Below are 26,184 nucleotides of genomic sequence, written 5' to 3' on the forward strand. Positions count from 1 at the left end.
ATCTTATTTTTCATGCAAATTAGAAAAAACAGAGGACTTAGAACTAACAAATAATTTTGAAGATCTAGCCTAAAAAGATGTGAAGAAAGGGGAATCCAAAGCATTGTCAAAACTCTGTTTGGTTTATACTCCCTAATTATTAAAATTTATTAATAAAAAACCCAGAGAGAAGCAGTCTATTTTAAAGGCAATGAAGTGCAATCATTAGACAACTACTCGCAAGTGTCGTGACATCCATTCCAATTTTTGAAAGTCATTACAATAACCTCAATAAAGCACAGCAAGTTTAAACAAACAGGGCTGTATCAGGTACTATAAGACAGTATTGCCAACTTCCATGACATGCGGCATTTCCGTAAGGCCCACCTGTTAAAACAGTGTGAGAATATTTACTTTCTGATACGAGCAAGTTTCAAGCCTTCAGGGTTTCAGAGAACAGCTATGAACCAAACATACCATGAAGGCTCAGAAAACAAGTAAAACCTGCCCAAAATGCAAGGTTAAAAATCATGAACTTTACATACATGCCATAGGGTAAAGGGGAAAGAGATAACGGTATGATTCATTGGTTTTGAGCAACCACAGTTGGACATATAAAGAGGAAAGGAACTTCATATGCTCACTTTTGGTTAATGTCTGAAGATCTTCAACAGATGGGGGTCCATTTTTCTTCTCATAAGGAATGACGGTTGTTAAGTACTGTCAAATGAAAAACAGAATTACTTGACAGTCCTTTCATGCAATTTATGTTGCTTGCATTTTATTTTACAAAAAATTGTAGCAATTGAAATCGCTAGCCACAAATAAAAGCTTTTAAAAAGATCATATTTCACAATAGATTAAGAGTCTACCTCTTCTACCCCAAAGCTTTTATTACAGAAGCCAACTATTTTTTTTTTTTCAAATGATGTGAACATCACTTCAAAAGTCATGTAGCTAAACACTAATAAAAAGTATTTAAAAAATTGGAGTTGTTTACAGTAAAAAGTTTCTTCGTTAGGTTTCTTCCTCAGAGCCACCAATAGTAAAACCTTTCCTCTCCTCCCTCCAGAAGTCAACCAGAAGTCCTTCATGTATTTAAAGTACTTACAATGAAATAAAAGCTGGAAGAACAACCTTCCCACCACCTCCCCTCAAACAACGCTATAAATGCCGATGAACAATTTTCACACTTGCTCTTAAAAAAAAAGTATAAATATCATGCGAGTGTCACCAGTTGTATCCAAAACTTAGAAAGCAATTCCTTCGTTCCACTAAATACATGAAAAAAACCAACCAACTCTTTCCAGGTAAATATTGATGTTGCCTTTAAATCTTTTGGAAAACTGGTAACAGTCAGCTTTTTAAAGGATTCCAGAGCACAACTGATACAGGCTGTGGGGGCGCATGAACTAAGGCATGTAGGTTTGTATAAGTGTGCTAACAAGTATTGGAGGGGGTGTGTGTGTGTGTGTGTGAAAAAATAAAAAATAATCTTCACACTCAGCATATGTTGTGTTTGAACAGCCTCTAAAAAGCCACAGAATTTTCTCAGTGACTGCGTAACTCTTACTAAGAATGTGAAACATTCCAAGGATTTTGACAGATCAAAGAGCATTGCCCAGTCCCAGCTCTGAAGGTGATCCATAGTCCTCTGTGCAAAGAAAATTAGACTGCCCTACAGTTAGATGAAAATGAAAACAGACAACTTTCGCCTTCTGACCCTATACACTTCCAACCAAAAGTTACAAAGCAAGCCTAATTAAACATGAGACGCCACCATTTGGATTTTTATTTCAATTTTCAGTTTTAATAGTCAAGTATGCCAACAGATTGTTTCAAACAAACTCCACTTTTGTTCTATTTACTCTTTACTGAAATCCTTCTTTCTTGTCAGCTTTTTTTAAAAAAAAAAAAAACAAACCGTGGCCCCCGCCCCCCCAAATAAAAACACCAAACAAAATCCAAAAAACCCAAACCACAATTTTCTTAAATCTTCCACGATTTTCTTTACCTGGAGTGCAACCAAGATTTATTTTCAAACTCTTGAAGCAACCTTGTTGCTCTAAGACTTTTATTAAACGTGTTTAGCCTACTTTGCAGCCTATATGAATGCATATTCTTCTTAAAGAGAAGTGTAGCTTACTGACATGCCCAAGCATTAAGTCTACTGTGACCTCTAAATCTTTGAAGCAGATTTGACAATGTGATAAGCAGCAATTCCCACTGCAATTTGTACATAAACAGTGATCAATATGCCTAAAAATCAAAATGAAGATGACTGTCTTGAATTTTCTTCTGGAAATATGATCACAGAAAGAGCTACCAACATTTCAATGGCTTTTATGCAGTTGGTGTGTGGTTTTTTTTTTCCAACTGCATTATCAGATGGGAACAGGTAGTTCCCACTCGAAGTTTTTCTGTAAACCCTGAAAAATTCCAAGCCGTTTTCTTGGAATGTCTCAAACACACACACACACTAAAATTTTGAAAAGGAAAGTACTCACTGTCAGACTAATACTACCCAGCAAATTAGTAAAGGTGGTAAATACCATTAAAGACTGAAAAGAGTTCTCAAAAAACTGTACAAACTTGTCATAAACTTTACGGTGTGACTTTATGTGTATGAACTTCTGCCTTCTAAGGTACACAAAAAATTATCTGTCCTTGCATTTTTTTTGGAGCACAACTCCAGATTGGTAACTAACTCTTCCCCGCTAGCAGAAAACACCTGAACATGAGTTTAGAATGACAACAGACCCTGAAAAAACACTCAAATATTCTGAGAATAGCACTAAGCAACTGAGCATCTGACACTTCTTTTACTTTGTAACTTGCTGTAATAAGATGATGACACCAATATTTTAAAAGCAGGGCCAGGGTTTGGTAATGTGACAAAAAACCAACCAAACAAAAAAACCCCAAACAAAAAACAAATGCCACAGGAAAATGGATTTCCAGGACTAAATCAGAAAAGAGCTGGTATCTTTCCTACCTTTCTCCCCTATTTTTTATTTTAAGTTCTTGTAATTTCCATGATTGGCTTTAGGATACAGAAAGGGGGAAAAAAACCCCCATAACCCTGCTAACAAGGATATAGTATAAGATAAATCAGGGGAAAAGTATGATCAACATGAAGAATAACATCAGCAAACTCACTCAAAAAACAACTGGAGGAGTTATCCAATCAGTGTTATTGTTAATACATAAATTTGCTACTTATGTCTAGAAAGCTAGGAGGCAGTCAGAGAAGAAAAGGTGTATTTGAATAGAGACACGCAGATAAAATAAGTCTTCTAACCAAAAGTAAGAGGGGCTGGCATAGCTAAATACGTTCACTTCATGAAAATACATGATATTTAAAATAGCTAAAGATACAAGTAAACAGCTGTAATTTTTTATTAAATTAAAGATAGCAAAGAAAAAAAACCCAGCACAGCAATTACTTTACCAGTATTGAGATAAAGTACAGCAATAAAAACTGTTAGGTAAGCTCTATGCATGTTTTCAGATCCCCAAAGCTGGATCTATGTATTCATGAACTCTCATACATATACCTTGCTTGAGAAAGAGGGTAAATCCGTGATTTCTAACCTCATGATTCAGGAACGACCTGAGAGGAGTTGTTTTACCTCCTGAATTCCTCTGCAGAGTACTCCAGTCATCCTCCAGACAAAAGCCTAATCAGCCACGACTTCTAAACTACCAGGCAGTTTATTGCCTCAATGGACTTCTCACCAGGGGAAAATATAAAAATAATAAAATCTAACACACTCTTCTGACACATAACGGGTGGGTATGCGTTAAATAATGTGAAATACCAATATTTTCTAATGAGTGCCAAAAGCCTAAACAATAGCATAAGCATTAACACTTTACCAAAATACAGAATGCATTCAATAAAATACATACTGCAGTTCTGAAACAAACAATTAGGTATTACTTTGAAATAAAGCACAGGAATCTTTCTACTTAGGTATATGTAACATCTACAGTGATACCCACTGAAGCTGGGTCTCTGTGCTGTATATTTCAACATTTAAATAGTTAAGGAAAAGACACAAACTTGCCTATGGCTTATGTATTTTGTATCAGTAATCTGCATTGCACAAGCTTGGCTGCTTTTAACATCATGCAGTTTTCAAAGGCAAAAAGACATGCAACAGAGTCCATGCATTTTCCAGATGCTACTCTGTTTTTAGATACTTCAGCTCTAGACATTTGAAGAAAAAAGAAAACAAAACCTTTTTTTTAGTTGTAGATATTACCCAAGTCCTTAATGCTGAAGGCTGAAATGTTACATCTAAACTGATACATATTCTTCGATTTGATATTAGATTTTTACAGACATGCAATGTATTTGAAGCATGCATTACGCCAAAACAGACTTTTAGTCTGGGGTAAGAAATAAGGGTTATTTCAGTGCACCAGGGTATCAAGTCCTGACTGTCTTGAGCTGTTGAGGAGGGAAAGAGACTGTAGGCTGATCAGAGTCCTGAAGCAGGGAAAGAGTACAGATTCCAACATTTTTGTCCTTCAACTACTTTCAATTTTCAAGATCTCAGCTCCTACCGAAAGTGCAGGCAAAGAATAAGGAAAAGAGAGAAGATAGCCCAGCACCTGTTTCTCTCCACCCGAGTTTCCAAACGTGTGGCGGAAGCCATTCTGTATGACATTTGAGATCCCTTCCATGCTGAAGCGCTAAAAGTAGTGAAAACACAGCAGAAAGAAAAAAAAAGGGACAGAGAAAAGTTCAGAAGGCTATTAATTAGCATTTCTCAAGACTATAAAAGACGAATGACAAAGACAAGCCTTAAGATGTATTTCAGCACACTTCTAATTTTTCATTCACATACTTAATTTTTATAATTAAAAAGCAAACCTTATAATTGCAGTTAAGCAGTATATCTACATCAAAATCTAATCAAACAAAATCTTCACACTGTAGACCCAATAATCAGGACTTGCCTTTTAAGGCTGTTTCATTTTGAAATGTAAAAAACAGTATTTTTTAAAGTTTAGTTCATAGTACAATCGCCTTTAAAATTTGTGTTTGAGCAATATACTTTTAGAGATACTGCTGATACCAATTTTTTAGATTTTAAGCACCTACTAGAAACATCGTTCAGAGGCAGTCATTTTTAGCTCTACCATTTTAAAACATTTTATGCTTTCATGCTTCCTTTTCCACAACTGAAGCAACAATTAGTATTCCCCGTTTTTTGGTAATATGATAAAAGATGCATAATTAGTTAATAATGGACCCATATTAATTTCAAGCTCCATTACATGGAATCATGGAATCCAAGTAAAGCAAAATTAATATGTAATCCAACTACAGGTTTTTTTGAACTTTGTAATCATTTTGCTTGCTGGAGAAGACAAGTTAATAAAAAAAAAAATCAAAACAATTTTGATCTTTAGCATGAGATATAAAAATCAGCAACTGACAAGAACATAAAAAGAAGAAACCGTCAAGCTGCTGACACAGGGCAGTATGATGCGCACACCTCAGCACGCTTATCTGAATGTATTTATTTATGGGAGGGCAAATAAAATGTGCTGGAATACAGTATTCATGTGCTTTTAGAAAGCACAATGAGGTCAGTAAATAGACATAGATGTTGCCAAAGCCATCTTAACTCTTTTAAGATATCCTACTTAAAAGAACTGGTATCTTCAAGCCCTGGCTATTTTTAATTACTCCCCAATTTGCCCTTGTGAAAGAGGTAAAAGTATTAGAAGTCTAAGAAAGTGATTTACCCAAAGACTGTATCAAGGACAAAGAATTAAAATCTCCACTTATTAAAATTCAATTATAGTACCTACAGGAGAATTGATTTTCTTAGAGTATGAAAATTTAACCCTACTTCCAACCTTTGAATTTAAATGAGACTTCATTATCGTTTTAGATAATAAAATTATTAATTTATACATTATTTATTAACAGAAATTCACTCTTCACAAAGTTACTTGAACATACTACTTGTATGCACATTCTCAGCCCTTCCTTAAAAAAAGGAAAAAAAAAAAAAGGAGTGTTGAAGGAAGGAAGCTTGCACATCTTTCTGGGAGAAGGCTCTCAAATCTGTAGCTGGTGATAGTGAAAGCTATTTTCAAAGGAACCACACACATGCAGCCTACAGTCTTACTTAGGAGCTAGTTTGTTCAATCCCCCTCAGAAAACAATCTGACACGTCTGTATCTTGAAGCACCCAAATACAAAAGTGTCTTATACTGGGACTACGTACACTTATACTTGAAAGCATCATTCAAGTCTCTAAACTTGAAACTAACCAGAACAGCTTATGAATCACTTGACTCAAGTTTCAAAACCAAATAATTATTTTTCTTTCTAGTTAGAATACCACTTTTTGTTTTTCCATAACTGAGAACCAAAACGGAGTACATTTGAACTTTTCACTGTGCTCTTGCAAAGGGATGACAATTTTGTATTGTTTTCCAGACATATACCTTTTTAGAGTTACATTAAAACTTAGCTATGTACACAAACACTTTTCATTAGACAGAAAAGATCAGAACTCCATTTTGGGTTATATCACAGGTGTCTTATTCTTGTAAGTTTAGAAATAGATTCTGAAGAATTGATGTTTCATTACAAATGTTTATTCCTTATGTTTGAAAAACAAACCCAAAAACCTTCTGATGTCAAACTGAAGCATTCTTTCTGGGACTTAGCCAAGATCGACAATACATTAACCGCATTCTCCACATCCTATAAGAGACACTAAGAAATTCTAACATTAATATCCCATTTAAGTAATTTAAAATTATACTAGACAGATAAGAAAGAAAAAATTGCATTGACAAGATAATAACTTAATTTCTTTCATTCTCTGCCTCCTATTATTCAAACTCTGAAAGACTTTTTTCCTTTTGTTGCTATGTTCTGTAAAGAATAAAACAATAAACCTGTACACCTGCACTACACTTTGGCCTCACCCCATCTCTTGTTGGATGTAGTAACTCTGCCACAGGTTTCAAGAGATTCAGGGTAAGACTTTTATTTTTTCCTACCTAAAAAACAACATGATCAATAAATATCTGTACAATTACACCAACAATAATACTGAATTTCCTGCAAGACTAACAGTGGTACATACATACTAAAATTCACACAGTGAAACCCAACAGATAAATGAGTTTGCCTACTGACAATAGAACACACAGCAGTACATCCAAAGACAGTATTTTTTGCAAGAAAGGTACGCTGATTCCAGGCTAACTTGCAAACAATAAAAAAAAAATAAAAAAAACCTTTCTTGAGTATGGGAAGAGTAAAATGGTATATGACCTTGTGAAAAAAAATAATCTCAATAGGAAGTGCTCAAGCCTTATCTGCAAATGAAGGCATGGAAGCAGGTGTACCAGGTATCTCAATATAATCTAGCACTACTACTTCCCATAGGGGAAAAAACAAAAAAATATTTTGAATGTATAAACAGTTACAAAAATTTTCTTACTGTTCCAGGCATATGACCTCTTTCTTGTTTGCCATTCTGAGGACTACCATTTTTCAGCTTCTTTTTCTTCTTTGCCGTTTCTTTGTGTTCTCTCTGTTTGTTTTGTACTTCGATGAGGACAGAAATGAAGCTGTTTTTCACTTCCTTCTCAAACTCCAACTCATCTCGTAGAGCCAACTGCTGTACCAGTTCCTCAGAATAATCCTTAATAGCAGTCTCAATTTCTTCTAGCAGTTCATTTAACTCGGCAACAGACAATCTTTTTACTCCTATAAATAGTTCATATAAAAAGTAATCTGTCAAGATTTTAAGCAAGAGAATACTTGTGGGAATTACAAGAAAAAAGTACTCTGAAATTTTTTAAAACAAGAAAATTCAATTCTAAAAGTAGACAGAACAAAACAATATTTCTAAAGGAATAAACACATCACAGAGGCAACTAAATTAGCAACTAGAAGATGGTTAAACTTTCTCCTTATTTCTGAGAAATCTGAGATAATCTGCAAATATGAAGAGCATAATGTAGTTAAGGGAGCTGAAGTAAGCGCTAAACTTCTAATACTGACTCCCCTGTTAACTATTACTTTCCACCTACACCCACTGTTCAAAGTAAAAGGTCTCCATATTTTCTGACACAACAATCAACACTTTGGCATTTCTGGAATCCTTGGAGTTTTCACCTACAGTAATACAGAAACTACACTCCATGAACGAGGGAATCTTCTTGGGGATATTGCTAAGGTATACATGCATATTAATAAAAGCTTGTTCCAAGCTTTTATAATATTTTTAGATGCATTTAGTAGAAAAAAACAACAAAATCCTCCAAATTTTCTTTGTCTGGGGATTGTAGTCAAAAGCATGGCCTTGTATTGCCTGAAACAAAGACCTAGATCAAAATTAGCTGACAGGCTCATTTCAATCAAAAATAAGCATTAATAGTTTTGTGAAAGCATGAGACTGAATTGGTCAAAGCTAAATCAGAAGCCTGTAAAATGTCAGTTTGGAAACAACAAAACCCTCCAAGTTTGCATTTTAAAGGTACTATTGGGTCATGTGTTACAGAGAGTGAAATTATGACCAAGAAGAATGTTCTGAAGCTTGCTTGGGTTAAAAGTGAGCACGTTCTTTGGGGACTGCTTTACATCCCCAATTAAGTCTGACACACCTAGGAAGGTAGTAAGTCCCAGCAGTTGCTATGTCAAACAACACCATTTTCATTGGCATTTGAGAAACGGCTAGTCCTGATTACACTGAAGGGTACAATCCGCTTAAGGACACTGCATACATGTTCATATTTATTTGGTTACATTGAATTAGTCTAGTAAATGTCATGTCTAAAAAATTGTTATAAGGGAAACTGCTTACAGACAAATGTTGAAAAATACAAATAAGGCCACAGACTACAAAAAAGTATAGCTCTTAGAAGCATCAAAGGTAATAGGTGAAACGTGATTTTTCTCTCTTAAATTACAGCAGGGAAAACTGATTGGAGAAAGCTCCTTGTCACTTACTTACTAAAGAAAAAGCAATGAAACCTGGTAAGGCAATTCTCTGGCAAGGAGCCACAGTTTTTCAGAGCAGCTTAGGCCTTAAACTCTGTTCAAACACTGTAACAGTACCATACGCTTAAGGATCTAATTTTCAAGTAGTTTGAACCATCCATCGCCTATATTGTTGTTTAAACTATTCTAAGTTTGCGGCATGCAGGTTATGGCCTCTACTTGTAACACAGATCTTGGCTGTGCTCACAGTCATTGCACGTACCACAGCAGGTCTTAACACAGCAGTAACTTTTTGAAAAGTCAGCTATGGTTGTCAGCAATAGCAAATAGCAACACCAACTCAAACATAAGCAAGGGGAAGAAAGGTAAATTCAGCGACAAGACTATCTGGTGCTCTGTGTGTGCAAGTTGCAGAATAGGCCTTACAGTGTGTAAAACTGAGTATACTCTGTGGTAAAAATTGGTATGAGTAAGTTCCTTATGCATTCAGTACAAAGGACAGTCTAAAAAGCATAGGTTGCACCACTGTTTAGTCTTCTTTCACCAAAAGAAGAGAGAGCACCAGTGAGACCCAACACTTAAGAACCAGCTTCACAGCCTAAGTAACAATTGTTCCAAAAACATAGGTGCAGATTACCCAACTACAATCCTGACTTGTTTATGATAGATCAGTTGTTGTTATCAAAGCCTACAAAAGCTTTTGTTGTCCAGGGGAACTGGACAACGGTGAGGATGATAGTTCTCTCAGCTTGGAGGTGTTGTAGAGGTCTAGTCGGACCATGCCCTTCATCAAAACCACCTCAGCAAAAAATAAAAGACAGCTCATTGTCATAGGCGCCTTGCTTCTGAAGGGAGCGGAAGGCCCAATATGTAGACCGGACCCGCTACATAGGGAAGTCTGCTGCCTCCCTGGGGCCCAGGTTAATGATGTAAAGAAGCAGCTTCCTTTCCTCCAGTGTATTGATGGTAACTTTTTGACTCAGGTGGTGGAGGAGCCAACAAGGAGAGGTGTACTACTGGACCTAGTACTGACAAACAAAGAGGGACTGGAGGAGGACATTAAGGTTGGGAGCAGCCTTGGCTGTAGTGATCATGAGAAGATAGAGTTTAGGATCATGTGCAGTATGCACAAAACGACAAGTAGGATTGCAACCTTGGACTTCAGGAGAGCTAACTTTGATCTCCTCAAGGAACTGCTTGGAGAAATCCCATGGGTTAGGGCTCTAGAGGGTAGGGGGGCTCAAGAGAACTGGGTGATATTCAAGTCCCACTTCCTCCAAGCTCAGGATCAGTGCATCCCTGAAGGCAAGAAATCAGGCAAGGGAAGCAGGAGACCTGCATAGTTGAGCAAGGAGCTTCTGAAAAAGCTCAAGTGGAAGAAGGAAGTTTACAGTATGTGGAAGAAGGGACTGACCACTTGGGAAGATTACAAGAATGCTGTCAGAGTACGCGGGGATGAAAATGAGGAAAGCCAAGGCCCCCTTGGAATTAAACCTGGCAAGGGATGTTCAGGTCAACAGGAAGGGTTTCTTCTAGTACATCGGAGGCAAAAGGAAAACTAGAGAAAATGCGGGCCCACTGTTGAATGAGACAGGGTGCCATGGTGACAGATGATGCAGAGAACGTGGAGTTACTGAATGCTGCCTTTGCTTCAGTCTTTACTGCTCTGGCCAGCCCTCAGGAGTCCCAGACTTTGGAGAAAGTCTGGAAGAAGGAAGACCTTGGTTGGTTGAGGAGGATCAAGTTAGAGACCAATTAAGTAAACTGGACACGCACAAGTCCATGGGTCCTGATGGGATGCACCCGTGAGTGCTGAGGGAGTTGGCAGAAGTCGTTGGTGGGCGACTCTCCATCATCTCTGAAAGGCCCTGGAGAACAGGCGAGGTGCCTGAGGACTGGAGGAAAGCCAGTGTCACTCCAGTCTTCAAAAAGGGCAAGAAGGGAAGATGCAGGAAACTACAGGCCAGTCAGCCTCACCTCCATCCCTGGAAAGATGATGGAACAGCTCGTTCTGGGCGTCATCTCAAAGCACCTAGAGGAAAAGAAGGTTATCAGAAGTAGTCAACATGGATTCACCAAGGGGAAGTCATGTCTGACCAATCTGATAGCCTTCTATGATGGCATGACTGGATGGATAGATGAGGGGAGGGCAGTAGATGTTGTCTACCTTGACTCCAGCAAGGCTTTCGACACCGTCTCCCCCATCATCCTCATAGGCAAGCTTAGGAAGGGTGGGTTAGATGAATGGACAGTGGGGTGGATTGAAAACTGGCTGATAGATAGAGCTCAGAGGGTTGTGATTAGTGGCGCAGAGTCTAGCTGGAGGTCTGTAACAAGTGGCCTTCCCCAGGGGTCAGTACTGGGTCCAGTCCTGTTCAATATATTCATCAATGACCTGGATGAAGGGATAGAGTGTGCCCTCAGGAAGTTTGCTGAGGACACAAAACTGGGAGGAGTGGCGGACACACCAGAAGGCTGCGCTGTCATTCAGCGTGACCTGGTCAGGCTGGAGAGTTGGGCAGAGAGGAACCTTATGAAATTCAACAAAGGCAAGTGTAGGGTAGTGCACCTGGGGACGAATAACCCCATGCATACCAGTACAGGTTAGGGGCTGATCTGTGGAAAGGGACCTGGGAGAACTGGTGGACAAAAGGATGACCACGAGCCAGCAATGTGCCCTTGTGGCCAAGGCGGCCAATGGCATCCTGGGGTGCATCAAGAAGAGTGTGGCTAGCAGGTCAAGGGAGGTTATCCTCCCCCTCTACCCTGCCCTGCTGAGGCCGCATCTGGAGTACTGTGTCCAGTTCTGGGCTCCCCGGTTCAAGAAGGACAGGGAGCTGCTGGACAGGGTACAGCAAAGGGCTACCAAGATGATTAGGGGACTGGAACATCTTTCTTGTGAGGAAAGGCTGAGGGACTGGGGTCTTTTTAGTCTGGAGAAGAGAAGACTTAGGTGGGGGATCTTATTAATGCTTATAAATGCTGAAGGGGTGGGTGCCAGGAGGATGGGGCCAGTCTTTTTTCAGTGGTGCCCAGTGACAGGACGAGAGGTAACGGGCACAAACTTGGTCGAAAGAAGATCCATCTAAACATGAGGAGGAACTTCTTTACTTTGAGGGTGGTAGAGCACTAGAACATGCTGCCCAGAGAGGTTGTGGAGTCTCCTTCTCTGGAGATATTCAAAACTTGCCTGCATGCATTCCTGTGCAACCTGCTTTAGGTGAACCTGCTCTGGCGGGGGGGTTGGACTGGATGATCTCCAGAGGTCCCTTCCAACCCCCATCATTCTGTGATTCTGTGAAAAGGGCTACACAGAACTACTCAGCTGATGCAGGTGAGTGAAGACAGAGTAATTCAAATGCAGAAGACTACGTGGATTAAATCTTAGATATGTAGACTAAAGGACTCACCTGTGTAACCAGAGTTGTAACTGGTTTTATTTTTGGACTGTCTTAATACATGTCTTTTCCTATCCAGGAGAAGAGTAAATACAAGCTTCAATTTCCTGCTTTCAATTCTAAATATTAACACCTCTGACTTGTCTTATAAAAGCCAGACAGTTTCTACGAAAACCCTGCACCAATTTCAGGGAGATACAGACTAATTCTGAAGCATCTTTGCACACAAAAAAATGTAGCAAGAGCTTTTCATAAAATAGTGATCTGAAAGACATGAAAGCAGATTCTGAGAAACTGGTGAAGCAAAGTTAAATTATCTGTCAAACTAACTCAAGGCATTGTTTGGCCAAGGCTGACCTTTAAACCATAAAGATGCAACAGACAAGATGAACTCCGGAGGCAAGCAAAATAAATATGATATGAAATACCAAGCAAGCTTGATTAGCTCCAAACCTAAGGACATATGGAACTGTCAGAAAAGCAGGAAGCCCTGCTGAGCAGGATACACTTTGCTTTCACATTCCTGAAATTTATGTGTTGAGACAGCTAAGAGTCCAACCATGAAAATGGTATCTCCTCCATAAATCTGAACTGTAGCAGAAACTCTAAGTCATGTCACAAAAGGTCAGCCAGTTTTCTGAATCTTCTACAGAATTTATACTGCTGACCCAGACTACAGGAAAGAAAGCACCAAACTTTGTAAAAGGGACCAAAGTAGAAGGATCATCTAGCGAATATTCTTTGTATTCCTACCACCTTCTAGAAGTGATTTTGACAAATATGCGGATGAAACAAATTTCCATCATGGAACTGATTAATCACAGGTTTCTTTTACATACAATTCAACTTACTACAATTAAACTATACATGTAATTTCTCCTTTCCTTTTGTATAGGGAAGAACAGATAATTTCATCTGTGTAGAAGAAAATACAAAGGTTTTTTTTAACTTTTAAGCTTTTTGAAGAGGAATGGAAGGGGAGGAGAGAAAAATATGCAAGATCCTTATGGGAAAAACCCCGTGTATATCAAGACATGTTGCAGTGACTGAAACAGTACCAAAGAAACACCATTTTCTTTATTTAATACATAGCTTTCAAGAGCTTTAGCTAATCTTCTTAAACACAGTGTACTAGCCTCAGGAAAGTGCCTCACTTGAAAACATAGAAATTAATAAAGTTTAATACAAATGATCGACTTATCACTTTACCTATGAAGGGATGTCATTCCAGGGAATCAAGTTTCAGCATATTTGCTTTAATTTGAAATTATATAAAGTTTTATTTTTATTCTAAGTTATGAAAGCTGACAAAGATAAGTCTTCTATTTATGTTCTAAATCTAGTTTGTTCTTTCAGGGCATTTTGAAAATATTTTTGAATGCAGGTATTTCATAAGAAGGACTTGCTATAAATCAAACACATAGCAAAGTTAGCCTTTAAACTATTTTCAATAAGCATAAGAGCAAAATACTAAATAAATATCACTTACTCTCTTCATAGCTGTTGTTTGTACTGGATCTCTTGAGTGTCTGAATTTCCTGGGAAAGTATGGAGAGCCGATCTGATTGGGTGGGAGTTTCATCATCTTCTGGATCAGGTGATTCCTGCATCATTTCCTCTATTTCTTCAATCACCTTCAAAAAATGAAAACCCTTATGAAAACCCTCCTGCATGAAGAGAAACAGCCTGCAATTTGAAGCAAAACTGTTAAGAGCTTAAGGATTTTTTACTTTCAATTAGCAAAGATGCTACTGGATGAAACTAATACCAAGACTGGATGGAAGAGAATCAACAAAATCACATTGACATGTCCTCCTGCATCCTTGCTCTCTGAGAATAAGCCTACCTTTTCAAGGTAAATTGGTGATCTCATAACAAACAGTGTGTTGAATCTACACGGTTATTCCTATATGAAGGTACACATGGTTCTGCTTCAGAGAACTGAACTAATGAGAGAGCTGGAATATCTTTCCTGAGTATTCAGTTGAAGGAAAACAAAACAACAAAAAAATTCAACTACCTCCCCACCCCCCATTTCATTACACTTCTCTAAGCAAAACAAAAAAAAGCTCTGAATAACCTGAAAATCTAGTGTGCTTATGAGTTTTATGAACTGATCCATCATAACCTGAAGCTGATATGCATCCTTGGCTGTTAGACCCGAGCCAGATAGAAAGTATGAGAACAAAAATCCTGTGCATAGAGAGCTTACTTTTCAGCACAGAAATGACCATAGTTCTACAAGCTAAATTATTAACTGAATAAATAACATATATAAATAAATAAATAGCTGAATAAATAACACATCAACTTTCACAGGTTCAAAGGCTGTAGACAGTGCTGAGATCCACCTCACAGTACAAAAAGAGCTGAGGCAGTTCAAGCATTCCTGTCTCTCGTACTCTTAATAACCACGTTCATGAGAGTTCACAGGTAACCATTTAAACAACAAGAAAATAAATTCTTCTGTTTGCTTACTAAAGCAGGCTCTTAATGGACAGTCATTAACCTTACTCAGAAGAGTAATTTTCAAGATAGCTTAAGTAAATCCATGGATTTGGAACAGAAGCCTTTAGACACGAAGTAATTTGAAAGCTTAGTAGCAGAACTGCTGATCTGCTCTCATATTAGGCAAAAACTTCAAAGAATTCTTGCTAACCAAAAGCCACGTGAAGATATGAATGGCCATACAGTCATGATGGAAAACTACAAACTCTACAATATCACCAACATTCTGAAAATACTTTTGCATCTTAACACACATATTTAGCTTAGTAGTATTTCTGACTAATTCATGGTAAGAAATGTATAAAGCTTTCAAAAACCCTGGGCTATCAACCTCACCTGAAGCACTGGAACACTTTTCAAATCTGAATGACGTAGTAGTATCTCACACGCTATTACTACCCTAAATAAAGAACAATTATGAAGCTTAGCTATGGTGAACAGCAAGGAAGAAGAACAAAAAATAATTACAGACTAGAAGAAAATACTACACCAACAACACTGTCTTTGCTGAACACTTCACCTGCTCTGCTGTGAAGAGTGGCTCATCATTGATGCAGGAAACAATGATAGAATGCATATCCAACTGTTCTCTCAGCTCCTCATCGTCTGACAGGTCAAGGTTCAAGTTATCATTTACCTAGAAAGCATGAAAATGCGTATTTATATAAATATATAAAAAACAAAAGGGGAACTAATATTGAATTTTAAGAATGAAACAGATTCCTTGCCCATAATAATGGAATCAATGATTCTTACTGTCAAATACCTGGAAACTGAAGTACCTTAACAACTGAAATCAAAACTACAATCGGAGAAAGTTAAAATAGCTGTTAGTCTTTGAAGTCTTTAAATACTCTCAGCATATAAAGACCAAATACACAATGACATGCAGATATCTGCACAGAAGGCAGTCAATCCAATGTAGATATTTAAATCTTAAATTAAGACAGACATTTGTCAGTGTGGTGTGAAAACCTATCTATAATCTCTAACATACACAAACCTGTTATTTTACATGCTTTCATAGTTCTATTGCTTCACATAATAAAAGACATGAAAAAAGTTTTTTTAAAAAATGGAACATGGTTATCACCCCAGATTATATTTTAAAAAATATATTGTTAAATATCTCAGGGTCTTTTCAAAAAGAAAAAAAGTAACACTGTTCCCACACATATACCATCAAATTACATTCATCCTTCAAAACCAAAGATATACATATAGTAAAAGAAAAGACTTAAGTCCCCTCCTTAATCAGTCAGGTATATTTTATTCTCACACAGTGATATATTCTAGTTTATTTACAAAGTTGTTTGCTTTTTCTGCACTTTGTCTATTACTAGATTCCAGCCAAACCAAGCTAGAAAAGCCTCCCAGCCCCCAAAAGCTGCAACCCCTAACCTTTGACATTTTGAGCTCTATCACTTTAATTGATCTTGGGGCTAACTGACAAGCGTTATGACTTGCTGTATAAAGTCCTTGGTCTCACTGTATCAGTTTTCAATTTTTGTTGCAATTTCTCCAATTTTCCCAGCTTCTTCAGAAACCCTAATAGTTTTCAGATTCATTTTGAAGATGCTACTGATATCCCCAGATAGCTAGTCTGTAGGGGAAAACATGTAATTTGTATTTCTTCAGCCATCAGAATGAAGTCAAATGTCCACTTTTTTCCGGAATCTGAATTCCAATAACCATGCAGTGACAGGGCTCCACTAAGAATATCTGTTCACCTACTGCACAGATACATCCCAGTTTTGACATTCGTCAATGTCTGCAGGCCTCAAATGGTTTTTCATGTATATAGAATTACGACAACAACTATGGGATAGTAAGCAAGGATAACAGTTTATCTAGAAGGAGGTCAGCTTCCCCTCCTGACATCTCCAGGGACAACATTTTGAGAGACTGTCGGAATATATTCTGATAATTTAGTCTAATAAACCTCCTAAACCAGCCCAAACTACAGCTGATGCCAAAAGGACCACCTGACATCCCACCCAGCCACGCTCCATGCCTGTTTCTGTCCTCATACTCCTACCAGGGAATGACTTGTTTAAAAGTAATCTAGAAAAAAATACAATAAACAAGCAATTACGCAATTCTGTTCCTTGTACCACTGTACAACACTTCCACCCAACTACTTTTTTCCACTGTTAGAGCCGTATAAAAGTGTTCACAGATCTGTGACGTGAAGCAACAAAGATTAGATGAATCAGCCTCATTCACCTTACATTTTTTTCCTACTAAAACAGGAAGAGAAATACTTTAAGCACAAGTTCAACAGCATATTATTAGTTTCAAACGGATCAAGAAAGTGCTGCTTAGCCGTTAGTAGTCATTGTAAGAAAGTTAAAACAAGCTAGTAGCTGGTCCATATGTGCTGTCACATATCCAGAAATACTGCTGAAACACAGAGAAGTAGAAAAGAAGTATGTCAAATGCTCCCAAACAGATGGGCTTTACACATCAAAAGACATGCCAGGTGGAGTGAAAGCTGAAAAAGCTTGAGATATGTTTAATCCATAAACTGATTTTCCCTCTACTGGCAGCATACCTAAGATTCTTTCTAATCCAGCAACACCATTTCACATTTTTTTCACGTAGTTCCTTCATAACTTCCTGCAAAGAACTTACAAAAACTATATGAAACATTTTTTTTTGTATTATACCTAGTTTCTTAACAAGAAATCCATCAGTCTTCCTGTCCATTTTTTCAGTCACACAAGGTCACAGCATGGGGGGTTGTAAGTCTATTTACTTTAAATGTAAGTATTTAATTACACTAAAACTACTTAGAAAATCCGAACAAACGCTCTAATAAAAATTAGAATAAACACCAGTCAAATTCACGGGATAATCATCAGACTCAAATCAAGAAAGTAAGTTTCAAATTGCCATTTTCCCCTGCTGAAGCCAAAGTATCCTCTTCAGCAGAACAATCTTTGTTCCTGTCATAGTAAAAAGAGGCTGTGGATTATATAATGGATGGTAGAAGTCAAAGCATTACCTTATTCTCAGGTTGCACACACAGATATTTTTACAACGTAACTCAACTTCACTATGTTTAAAAGATAAGCCACTCATTTCCTTAGAAGACCTGGGAGATGGGAATTCTTTCTAGCTTTTCTTCCTGAAGCATTTTAATCCACCTTTAAGAAGATCATAGGACAACCCTTTCTATAAATCTCTCTGAAGCTCTTCATTCCCTGCTCCCTCCCTAGACAACTATTCTACTTGTTAAGTAAGAAAACCAAACCAAAACAAACTCTTGCACTTCAGCATCTCATGGGTCACCTTGCCTGTAAAAGCAGCCACTTTAGTCTCCACCTGCCTGCAGAATGAGATGAACTTAAAAAAAGTCCACACTGGATTTACTAAATCAGAGTACTCCTGCCTCTTTTCCTCCCTTACCCAGAACAATGTTCAACATGAAACAGACAGCAGAAAGATTTTATGTGAAACGCTTTCGCATTTTACAATTTTTTCTATCATGCTCTAGCTCTAATGAACATCCATCTAAAATTAAGCCCGAATTATTCCAACCCAAGGAGATGCAAACATACATCAATACTCTCATGTATAATGCCAAGCACTAAAAATATTTTAAGCCATTTAATAACAACACTCTTTTATTCAAATGCAAATTGTTTTATTTCCCTGCTCAGTATAAGAGATCCAAAGAGGGTGTTTCTTGTGATCAGAACTTACCCCTTTTTCTGAAAGATTCAGTGTTGGCAAGTGCAAAGCTCTGGTGTGGGAAGATTTCCAGTCAACTGGCATTACGTTACCATAATTATCAGTCAAAGCATTCCAAATCCTGGAGAGAGGAATAAAGGCACAAAAATGCAGACCTTAAAACAAGCAGCAAATGATCAGCAGTGAACATATTTGTAATGGTAATATGTTTCTATCAATACCAATATATTTCTGTCTATATTTTCCTCCCTAGATTTTCATCTACAAGTTACTGCCAATATTTTTATAATGATTTGAAGCTAAGAGAAAATGTTTTTTGATAAACATAATTTATTTCCCTTTTTAAACCAACAATGTATGCACAGTGGTGAAATAAAACAATGCAATGAAGAGACAGCTTCATTACTAATTATATAACCACACTCAGAATGTTTTTTGGGGGTGGACGAGTCCTTCCTTTAGTGAAATTTGAGCTCAGCTATAAATTCCATTCCTAGTGTTGTTCCTGGTTTTTTTGCCTTTTGCACATTAATATCAGGAATTAGCAGAGGCTGAGTAGCAAATTCTGAGCCAAATCTTTTCTTCTTGCTTTCACCAGAGAATAACAAACATGCCCAAATTATACTAAAATTTTGCAAGAATTTAGTTTTATCCAGAAGTACTCTTGCTGAGCTCAGCCCACCACTCTTGTCTACAGTTGATCTTAACTATGTCTACAGTGTACAACCTTGCTGGCTGTACTAGACGCTTACATATGCAGCCCTATTCTGGTATACCAGTTCAGACTTTGAAACAGATCAGCCCTGTTAGCAGGTTGCTGCCTGAAGTTGGCTAACAAACCGTGCCTCTAAGCGCTATGCTGTGGGTGCGTGTTTGGAGTGGTTGCCTAGATAGGCTCAGAAGAGGTCAGAGGAATGGCAAAGCCAGACACAGAAGAGCAGACAGAGCCTCATCACTGCACATGTCTCTGATTCATGCTTTTTGAACTTACCTCACTGTTTATACCACAGATACCTTGTCTTTTGATAACAGTTTGGTGGGGTTTTTTTTCTTTTCTTGGAATAAGACATACAATTTAGTTACCTCAAAGTAAAAGAAAAACTGCAGTATTTTTAATGACAATAAGCTGACTGAAATTTACTGTAAAATAACAAATATAAATACTTGCAAATTAATGTTAAAAACAGGAAAGCTGCATAGATCAGAAAGGCTCTCTTGCTCAGGGGAAAAAACAATTATCACAGTTGCAACTGGGATTTTGTTCTCCATCTGCTTTCTGTACTTTCCATGTTTCATTTCGAACACTGAAACTGTGGGCATTTTGCAAGAAGCTAAACAAATATTACCCTCGGTCACTCTGCATTTCAGAACAGCTACTCCTTCTTACCCCGGAGGTAAGAAGGGCAGCGGGATGCAGCACACACACGTACTTCCCTGGCGGCTAGGGGAATAAAAGCCAGAAGGCTCGATGTCAAACCTGCGCCGCGCAGGCTGAACATGCCCGCCTGGCCCCGGGTCCGGGTCTGGGCCCGGCGGCTCCCAGCCGTACTCCCCCGGGCGGGGAAAGGCTTCAACTCCCACAGCCCACAAGCCCTGCCGGGGCTCAGCGAGAGGAAGGCCTAGGCCAGAAGACCCGGGGGCAGCCCTTCCGTGGGGCAGGGCTGGCGAGCCACGGAGCCCGCGCTGCCCCCCGGCTCCGCACCCTGCCCCGCCCCCGCCGTCCCCTCAGGCCGGGCCCGGCCTCCCCCTCGGGCGGCCCAACCACCGCCGCTCCCTTTCCGCGCCTCCCCCCCCGGCCTGCACTCACTCGTCGTCCTGCAGGGCGCTCTGCTCCGTGAGGGGCCGCAGCGGAACGCGGCTCTCGCCGCCGCCGCCAGCCCGGGCCTGCGGGGGCTCAAAGCAGAGGGACAGCTTCGCCCCCAAATCCCCACCGCCCCAGCCGCTTTTGTCGCGGGCAGCTTCGGGACCGCTCCCCGCGGAGGGCTGGAAGCCCGAGAAGTCCTGCCAGTCCCCCGGGTCTCGCTGCGAGGCCGCCGCCGCCATAGCTGCCACCGCAGCTGGAGACGCCGGGGTGCGCGCCCCCGCCCGCGGCTCCCGGCGGTGCGCGCTCCCGGCACCTCCCGCAGCTCGGGGCGGAGGAGCAGCAGGCGGGGCGTGTGACGGCGCGGGGCTGCCCAACGGCCGCAGCGGGCGGGGCCCGGCGCACGCAAGCGGCGGGGAGCCCCTGGCGGCGGGAGGCGGGCGGGCCTCAGCGGCGTCGCCCCGCTCGGAGCGAGGCGTCTGTTCCGCCGCAGCGCCGAGACGGGCTAGGCCGGGCGCCCCCCCGCCTCCCTCGGACCGGAGGACGGGGAGGCAGGGGGCCGGCGCGGCGGCTGAGCGTGAAGCGGGCCAGCCCTGACACCGCTTGCAGGGAAAGAAGAGAGCCGGACTGGACTGTGCCAGTGAGCGTCCCTTCTGGCCGCTTCACGGGGTTTGTTTCTGTACCCGGAAAGCGACAGCCACAGGCCTGAGGCAGCTGCTTTTGAGGCAGCGAGCAGGGGCAGTTCAGCGGGGAGCGGAAAGCAGCGGGAGGAGTATCAGCAGTAATTTCGTTGTAGCCTGGTCCCCTAGGGATGGGTGGGTTTTGGCTGCCATTTCCCCCCTCCATTCAGCCACCTCACGCGTATAAAACTAAACTTTGGAGATACTTGGTTCCTACTAGCACTGTCACTCCTGTGCCCATCCTTTGCTAGCTCTGTGTTGTGCCCTTACATGCAATAGCTTATGATAGACTTTTTTTATCTAGTGCTTTCTGGAGCCATTGTAAACTTTTGATATCCCACAGTATGTAGCAAGATTTGTCTCTGCTCAACTTCTTGAATTTGTTTTGAGCCTCCTTTTAAGTTTTTTTTCATACTTCCTACTTGATGTTTGGAAAGAGACCCAGTGAGCGGAAAATTCATTCCCTGTTAAGCATCTGTGTGCCCCTGAGGTATTTAAAGACCTTCATCCTATCCTACTCAGTTACAGCTTTTTCAAGCTGACAAACCCTAGTATACATAGGCATTCCAAATAAGATCCTTTCTGACACTGGGAGTAGGGCAAAGGAGGCCAGGACTACTTTGAGTGTTCAAATGCGGATGCACCATTGGTTTATACATTAGCACAATGATGTTTTCTGTTCCATTCTGATGAAAAAGCAAAATGTTTGCAGGCAGAATTTGAAGACGCTCTTCTAGAAGACATAGTCTTCCATAGCCATAGTCTTGGGAAGGAGCAAAAATGCTGGAACAGGTAACTAGCAAGGGAGAGGAAATTACTGGAAATTTAGCATATATAAATGTAAAGGGACACAAAAAATACCAATATATCCTAGTCAAAGTCCATTATGGGCTTTGCAGTAAATATTACTACTTGGGCGGTTTTTATTATTGCAGCTAGCTCTGCAAGAACATTGACTCAGTGGTCAACAGCAATCCGAACAGTAAATACGATGCTAGTTCCAGGGTGTACCATGTTTGAACAACATGGACATTTTCAGTCTCTTTGCTCTTGATCTCAAAAGGATGTAATAGAATGGGAAGGACAAAGAACAGCAAGGTTGGCCAGAAGGTATGGAACAGCTCCCAAAGAGTCATCCTGGGCTTTTCAGCACAGAAGAAATGGAGAAAAAATACAAGTCTCTAAATTAATGGGTGGCATATAAATACTGACTCACTGCTGGTTTGAATGCAGAAAGTACGGGATACCAAATGAAACCATTAAGGGGTAGGTTCAAAGAAAGAAAAGGAGACGGTTTTTCACACACCAAGTAGTTAGGCTGAAAAACTCCTTGCCTCAGGAAGTTACATACCAGAACTTTGCATCAAGTCCATTCATTTACAAATTAATAAAAGAAAAAAATATTATAGGCTAATAGGTAAATTAATGATCTGTGGCTCAGGAAGTCCCTGAAGTGCAAATTCTGATTCCACACACTTGCTATAGGACCTCATCTCACAGTCCCATATGATTGATAACGGCTCTTCGACAGGTATGACATGGACTCAGCGGCAGGGCAAAGGCCTTTGTGTTTGAGAGATTGCTCTTTATTGGATGCTGAAACTATTTGGAATTCCACAAACCCCTCTAATGTGAAAATTCTTTAGTGTAAATCTCAGAACTTTCTGTAACTGTAAACTGTTCTTTACCCACAGTATTTTTTGAGCTGTTCTGATATAAGGTCAGCAGGACAATAATACGAATTCCTCTTCCCAGGGGAGAAAACCTCACTGTAATATCAAGATAGAAACTAATGTCTCAAGGACCAGTGTATTGAAGTAATAAATGAAAATTTAAGAAAATATGCATCAATAGGTTTAAAATTTTTTTATTGTGCTGCCAAGAGCCAAATTACAAGAAACCGCCTTACAGTTAAAAAAGTAAACAAGCAATCTGCTGAACCGCAGTGCACTCCGAGTGCCACATATGCATCTATTTTTCAGAAAATTATATCTGCATTTCTCTTACAAGAGCACAACAGGAACCAAAGTAAAAGAGTGTAATGGATACAGCACATAGGATAAATCATATCTTTAAAATAATAATAATAAAATAATAATAATAAAAAACATTTTACACCATGTCCTATATCCTGCTAATATTTTCAGAATATGGCCTTGATTGTAAAACAAAAGCAAGCATTTACAATTTCTGGATAAAGACTGCTTACTCTTATGCAAGGAATGGATGTTTTGTCTTGACAAAATCTTTGTAGTTACTGGACAGAAACATCTCTGTTTCAATATCAGATTGAGTACAAAACACTGGGGAGACTACATTTTTTCTTATTGGTGGTTGGAAACTGAAGTTATATAAGCAGAAAAAATGTTGACCCTTAATGATACACCTATTTTTTTCTTTGATGCAAACAGCTAGAACACCTTTTTTGATATTCTAAAACGAAAAAAAATTGTTAATCTTCAGATTAATAAATTAGGTCATTATAATAATAAATTAGGGTTTTTTTTTTCAGTTTTAAAGTTCAGCAACCTCTGACCAAGTATTTACAACAATACTTGAGAGTTCCTTTACAAAAAATACATTTTCTTTTCACATTAAGCATACTGGGTATCTATGTCTCTTATGACAAGCATTTGTAAAAGAAAAAAGGCAATGCACAAATGGGTAATTAGTATAAAAGTGCCAAGACCTGTTTGGAAAGTTAACATTGTATTATACAGTCAGAGTTATAAATGAGGCAAGCTACAACAAACTTCCAGCTTAATGTGGACAATATTCCAGTAGTTGTTTCAAACAATTGTTTGAAAAAAAAAAAAAAAAAGAAAGAAAGAAAAAAAAAGAAAATCCAGGAGCCGATGGTGTTATTCTGTGGAGCTGATTAGTGCTGTATGTATATTGTCATCAGTGTCTCTAGCCAATGCATTCATTAAAAAGCCTTTTTAAGGCTAAGCAGGAAAAGAAAAATAAGAAACACCCTGAAATGTAGCAAGTAGCAAGAGCAACGCTTACTGCTATAATCGTGCACGTACTGTACACACGCAAACACAAGAGTGCACACACACACACACGCGCACACAAACACTTTCAAATCAAATCAAACTGTAGGTAGAATGAGATGCTCTTTTCTTGTCTTTCCTAAACTCACAAGCGATTAAGCATTGATATGGAATGCCTGTTTATCTGTTTCTGCTCTGGGTAAAATCTCTCTCAGATAAAAATACATTCAACAAGAAAAAAAATAGAAAAAATATATACTGTATACATAGTTTTATATATACAGTATATATATGTATAGTGTATATACACATGCACGTATATATACATACGTATATCTACGTGCATTTGCATATACATATATATACACAAACATACAAATACTTTTTGTTGTTTTTAGCATAATTATATTTACATAAATATTCCTATAATGCTAAAGTTTAAAGAAGCATGATCTCCTTTTTTTTTTTTCTGAGCTTCAAAAAAGGTGCTTGAGTAATATACAATTAAAATTAAGCAGCTTCCTAGCATGGAAGTAGTTTCTAAATCTGCATACCAGTAAATAAGAACATCAACAAGAAAAAAACAACAACCTTAAAACAGTCTCTTTTTTACTCTCTTGTAAGCAAGAGCTTTGTCCAACAAAAATATTTTTCCTTCTCCTGTATGAACAACCAGAGATTGATATAAAATAACAAAACAAAACCGCAACAGACAAAACAAACAAACAAAAGCCCCTGGAACTGTATGGTGTTCTTGACTTTTCCTTCCTTCCTTCAATACTGCTGTCAAAAGATCCAGTGCTCATATCAGGAATTACTTAGGCCTCAGTCATTTGCTAACTCTGCCAAAGTCTGGCTAATCTAGCCAATCAGCTTTGAAGAAAACAAAAATAAAAACAAAAAGCAGCACAAGGTATAATTTTATACATCCTTAATAAACCCACCCTTTATTTTCTGCTATAACCTTTTCCTTGCTATTTCATTAACTACTGCAGCTTCTCATCATATAGAAAAATATTTGCAGCTACACCACACCTGTGATGTGACAAATTCTGTTCTAGGAGTATATTACTGTAGCAACAGCTGGGAAAAAAAAAAATCAGACCTTTTCATATTTTTTTCACCTGGGGTTAGGCTTTGCTGCAACAGACGCAATTTCAGAGCAACAAGAAAAACCACTATCCTGCTGCTCGGCAGTATTCTTTATTCATTTTCTTCTCCAGCCAAGCATGACCAGCTTTTCTTCTCTGAAGCTTCCTTTTACCGCATTACCTACCCCTAGCCCCTGATTCCCCCTCCCAAAAAACCTCTATAGCTATGTTACAAGCAAATACATCTTAACAAGTTTTAAAACTTTGGTTCTAAGAAAACACTTGGTCAGTTATCTCAAGGAAAAGTGGGAATGCTTTTTCTGGCACATTGCAGGAGTCAGAGCTCATCCCGGTAAGGTCTTAGAGCTGTACATGTAGTCACAAATCCAATACAATCCACTAAGCAAGTGCACAATTCTAGTTTTATTTTAATAGCAGACTTAGTCTCTCTCTCTCTCTCTCTTTCTTAAATCCTTGGTAAGGGTGCAATTCTTCAAACTGTTTGATAGAAATTATCTGCCTGTAGGTTGTTCTGTTTCTGCATGCTGTAAAATCCACTGTATCTTGAATCTGGGTCTGCAATTCTTAGCATCCTCTGAGAACTGTCCACCTGGACCATGGTACCTTTCTTGCAGTCCACATATACCAGTTGATTGTTTAGGCAAGAAGGCTGTTAAAACAGAAAGGGTATATTGAATCAGTTAAAAAAATGTTTGTATTCCACCCATAATTAAAAAAATGTTTATGGTTCAAGTCCATAAGCACAAACCAAAATCAAATTGGCAATGACAGAGTCTGGACTTTTGCTGAACTTGGTAAAGGCTTATACCAGGCACAATAACAGACCAACAGCCTCTTCTGAATCACCATTTTTCATCTTCTGAATGGCGCTCTGATATTCCCATATCCAGTCCTACTATTCCTCTGTTTGAGAATCCTTCAACTGAAAGATTCTGCAGCTGAGAGGAAGGTGAAACAATGCTGGGTGCACACTACCTTAAATGTTTATAGGCTAAGCATGAATGAGGACAGGCAGTAAGCATACT

The 26,184-nt window shown here is 39.1% G+C and overlaps 2 protein-coding genes across 2 annotated transcripts in view; both read right to left on the reverse strand.

Moving 5' to 3' along the window:
- Positions 1-20,613, reverse strand: part of FEZ2 (fasciculation and elongation protein zeta 2) — a 29,862-nt gene extending 9,249 nt beyond the window's left edge. Inside the window, exons 1-7 of the mRNA XM_059832465.1 lie at positions 20,378-20,613; positions 18,583-18,691; positions 15,395-15,511; positions 13,856-14,000; positions 7,464-7,732; positions 4,600-4,680; positions 624-699 (exon numbers count right to left, since the gene is read on the reverse strand). Of these exons, the coding sequence (XP_059688448.1) occupies positions 624-699; positions 4,600-4,680; positions 7,464-7,732; positions 13,856-14,000; positions 15,395-15,511; positions 18,583-18,691; positions 20,378-20,613 (1,033 nt within the window). The remainder of the gene's footprint in view (positions 1-623; positions 700-4,599; positions 4,681-7,463; positions 7,733-13,855; positions 14,001-15,394; positions 15,512-18,582; positions 18,692-20,377) is intronic.
- A 4,740-nt stretch (positions 20,614-25,353) lies between these two features.
- CRIM1 (cysteine rich transmembrane BMP regulator 1) overlaps positions 25,354-26,184 on the reverse strand; it is a 189,930-nt gene continuing 189,099 nt past the window's right edge. Inside the window, 1 exon segment of the mRNA XM_059829934.1 lies at positions 25,354-25,808. Coding sequence (XP_059685917.1) covers positions 25,632-25,808 — 177 coding nt within the window. The 3' untranslated portion in view covers positions 25,354-25,631.

The sequence above is a fragment of the Gavia stellata genome, chromosome 2 (genome assembly GCF_030936135.1).
Source record: "Gavia stellata isolate bGavSte3 chromosome 2, bGavSte3.hap2, whole genome shotgun sequence".
NCBI classification, from domain to species: Eukaryota; Metazoa; Chordata; class Aves; order Gaviiformes; family Gaviidae; genus Gavia; species Gavia stellata.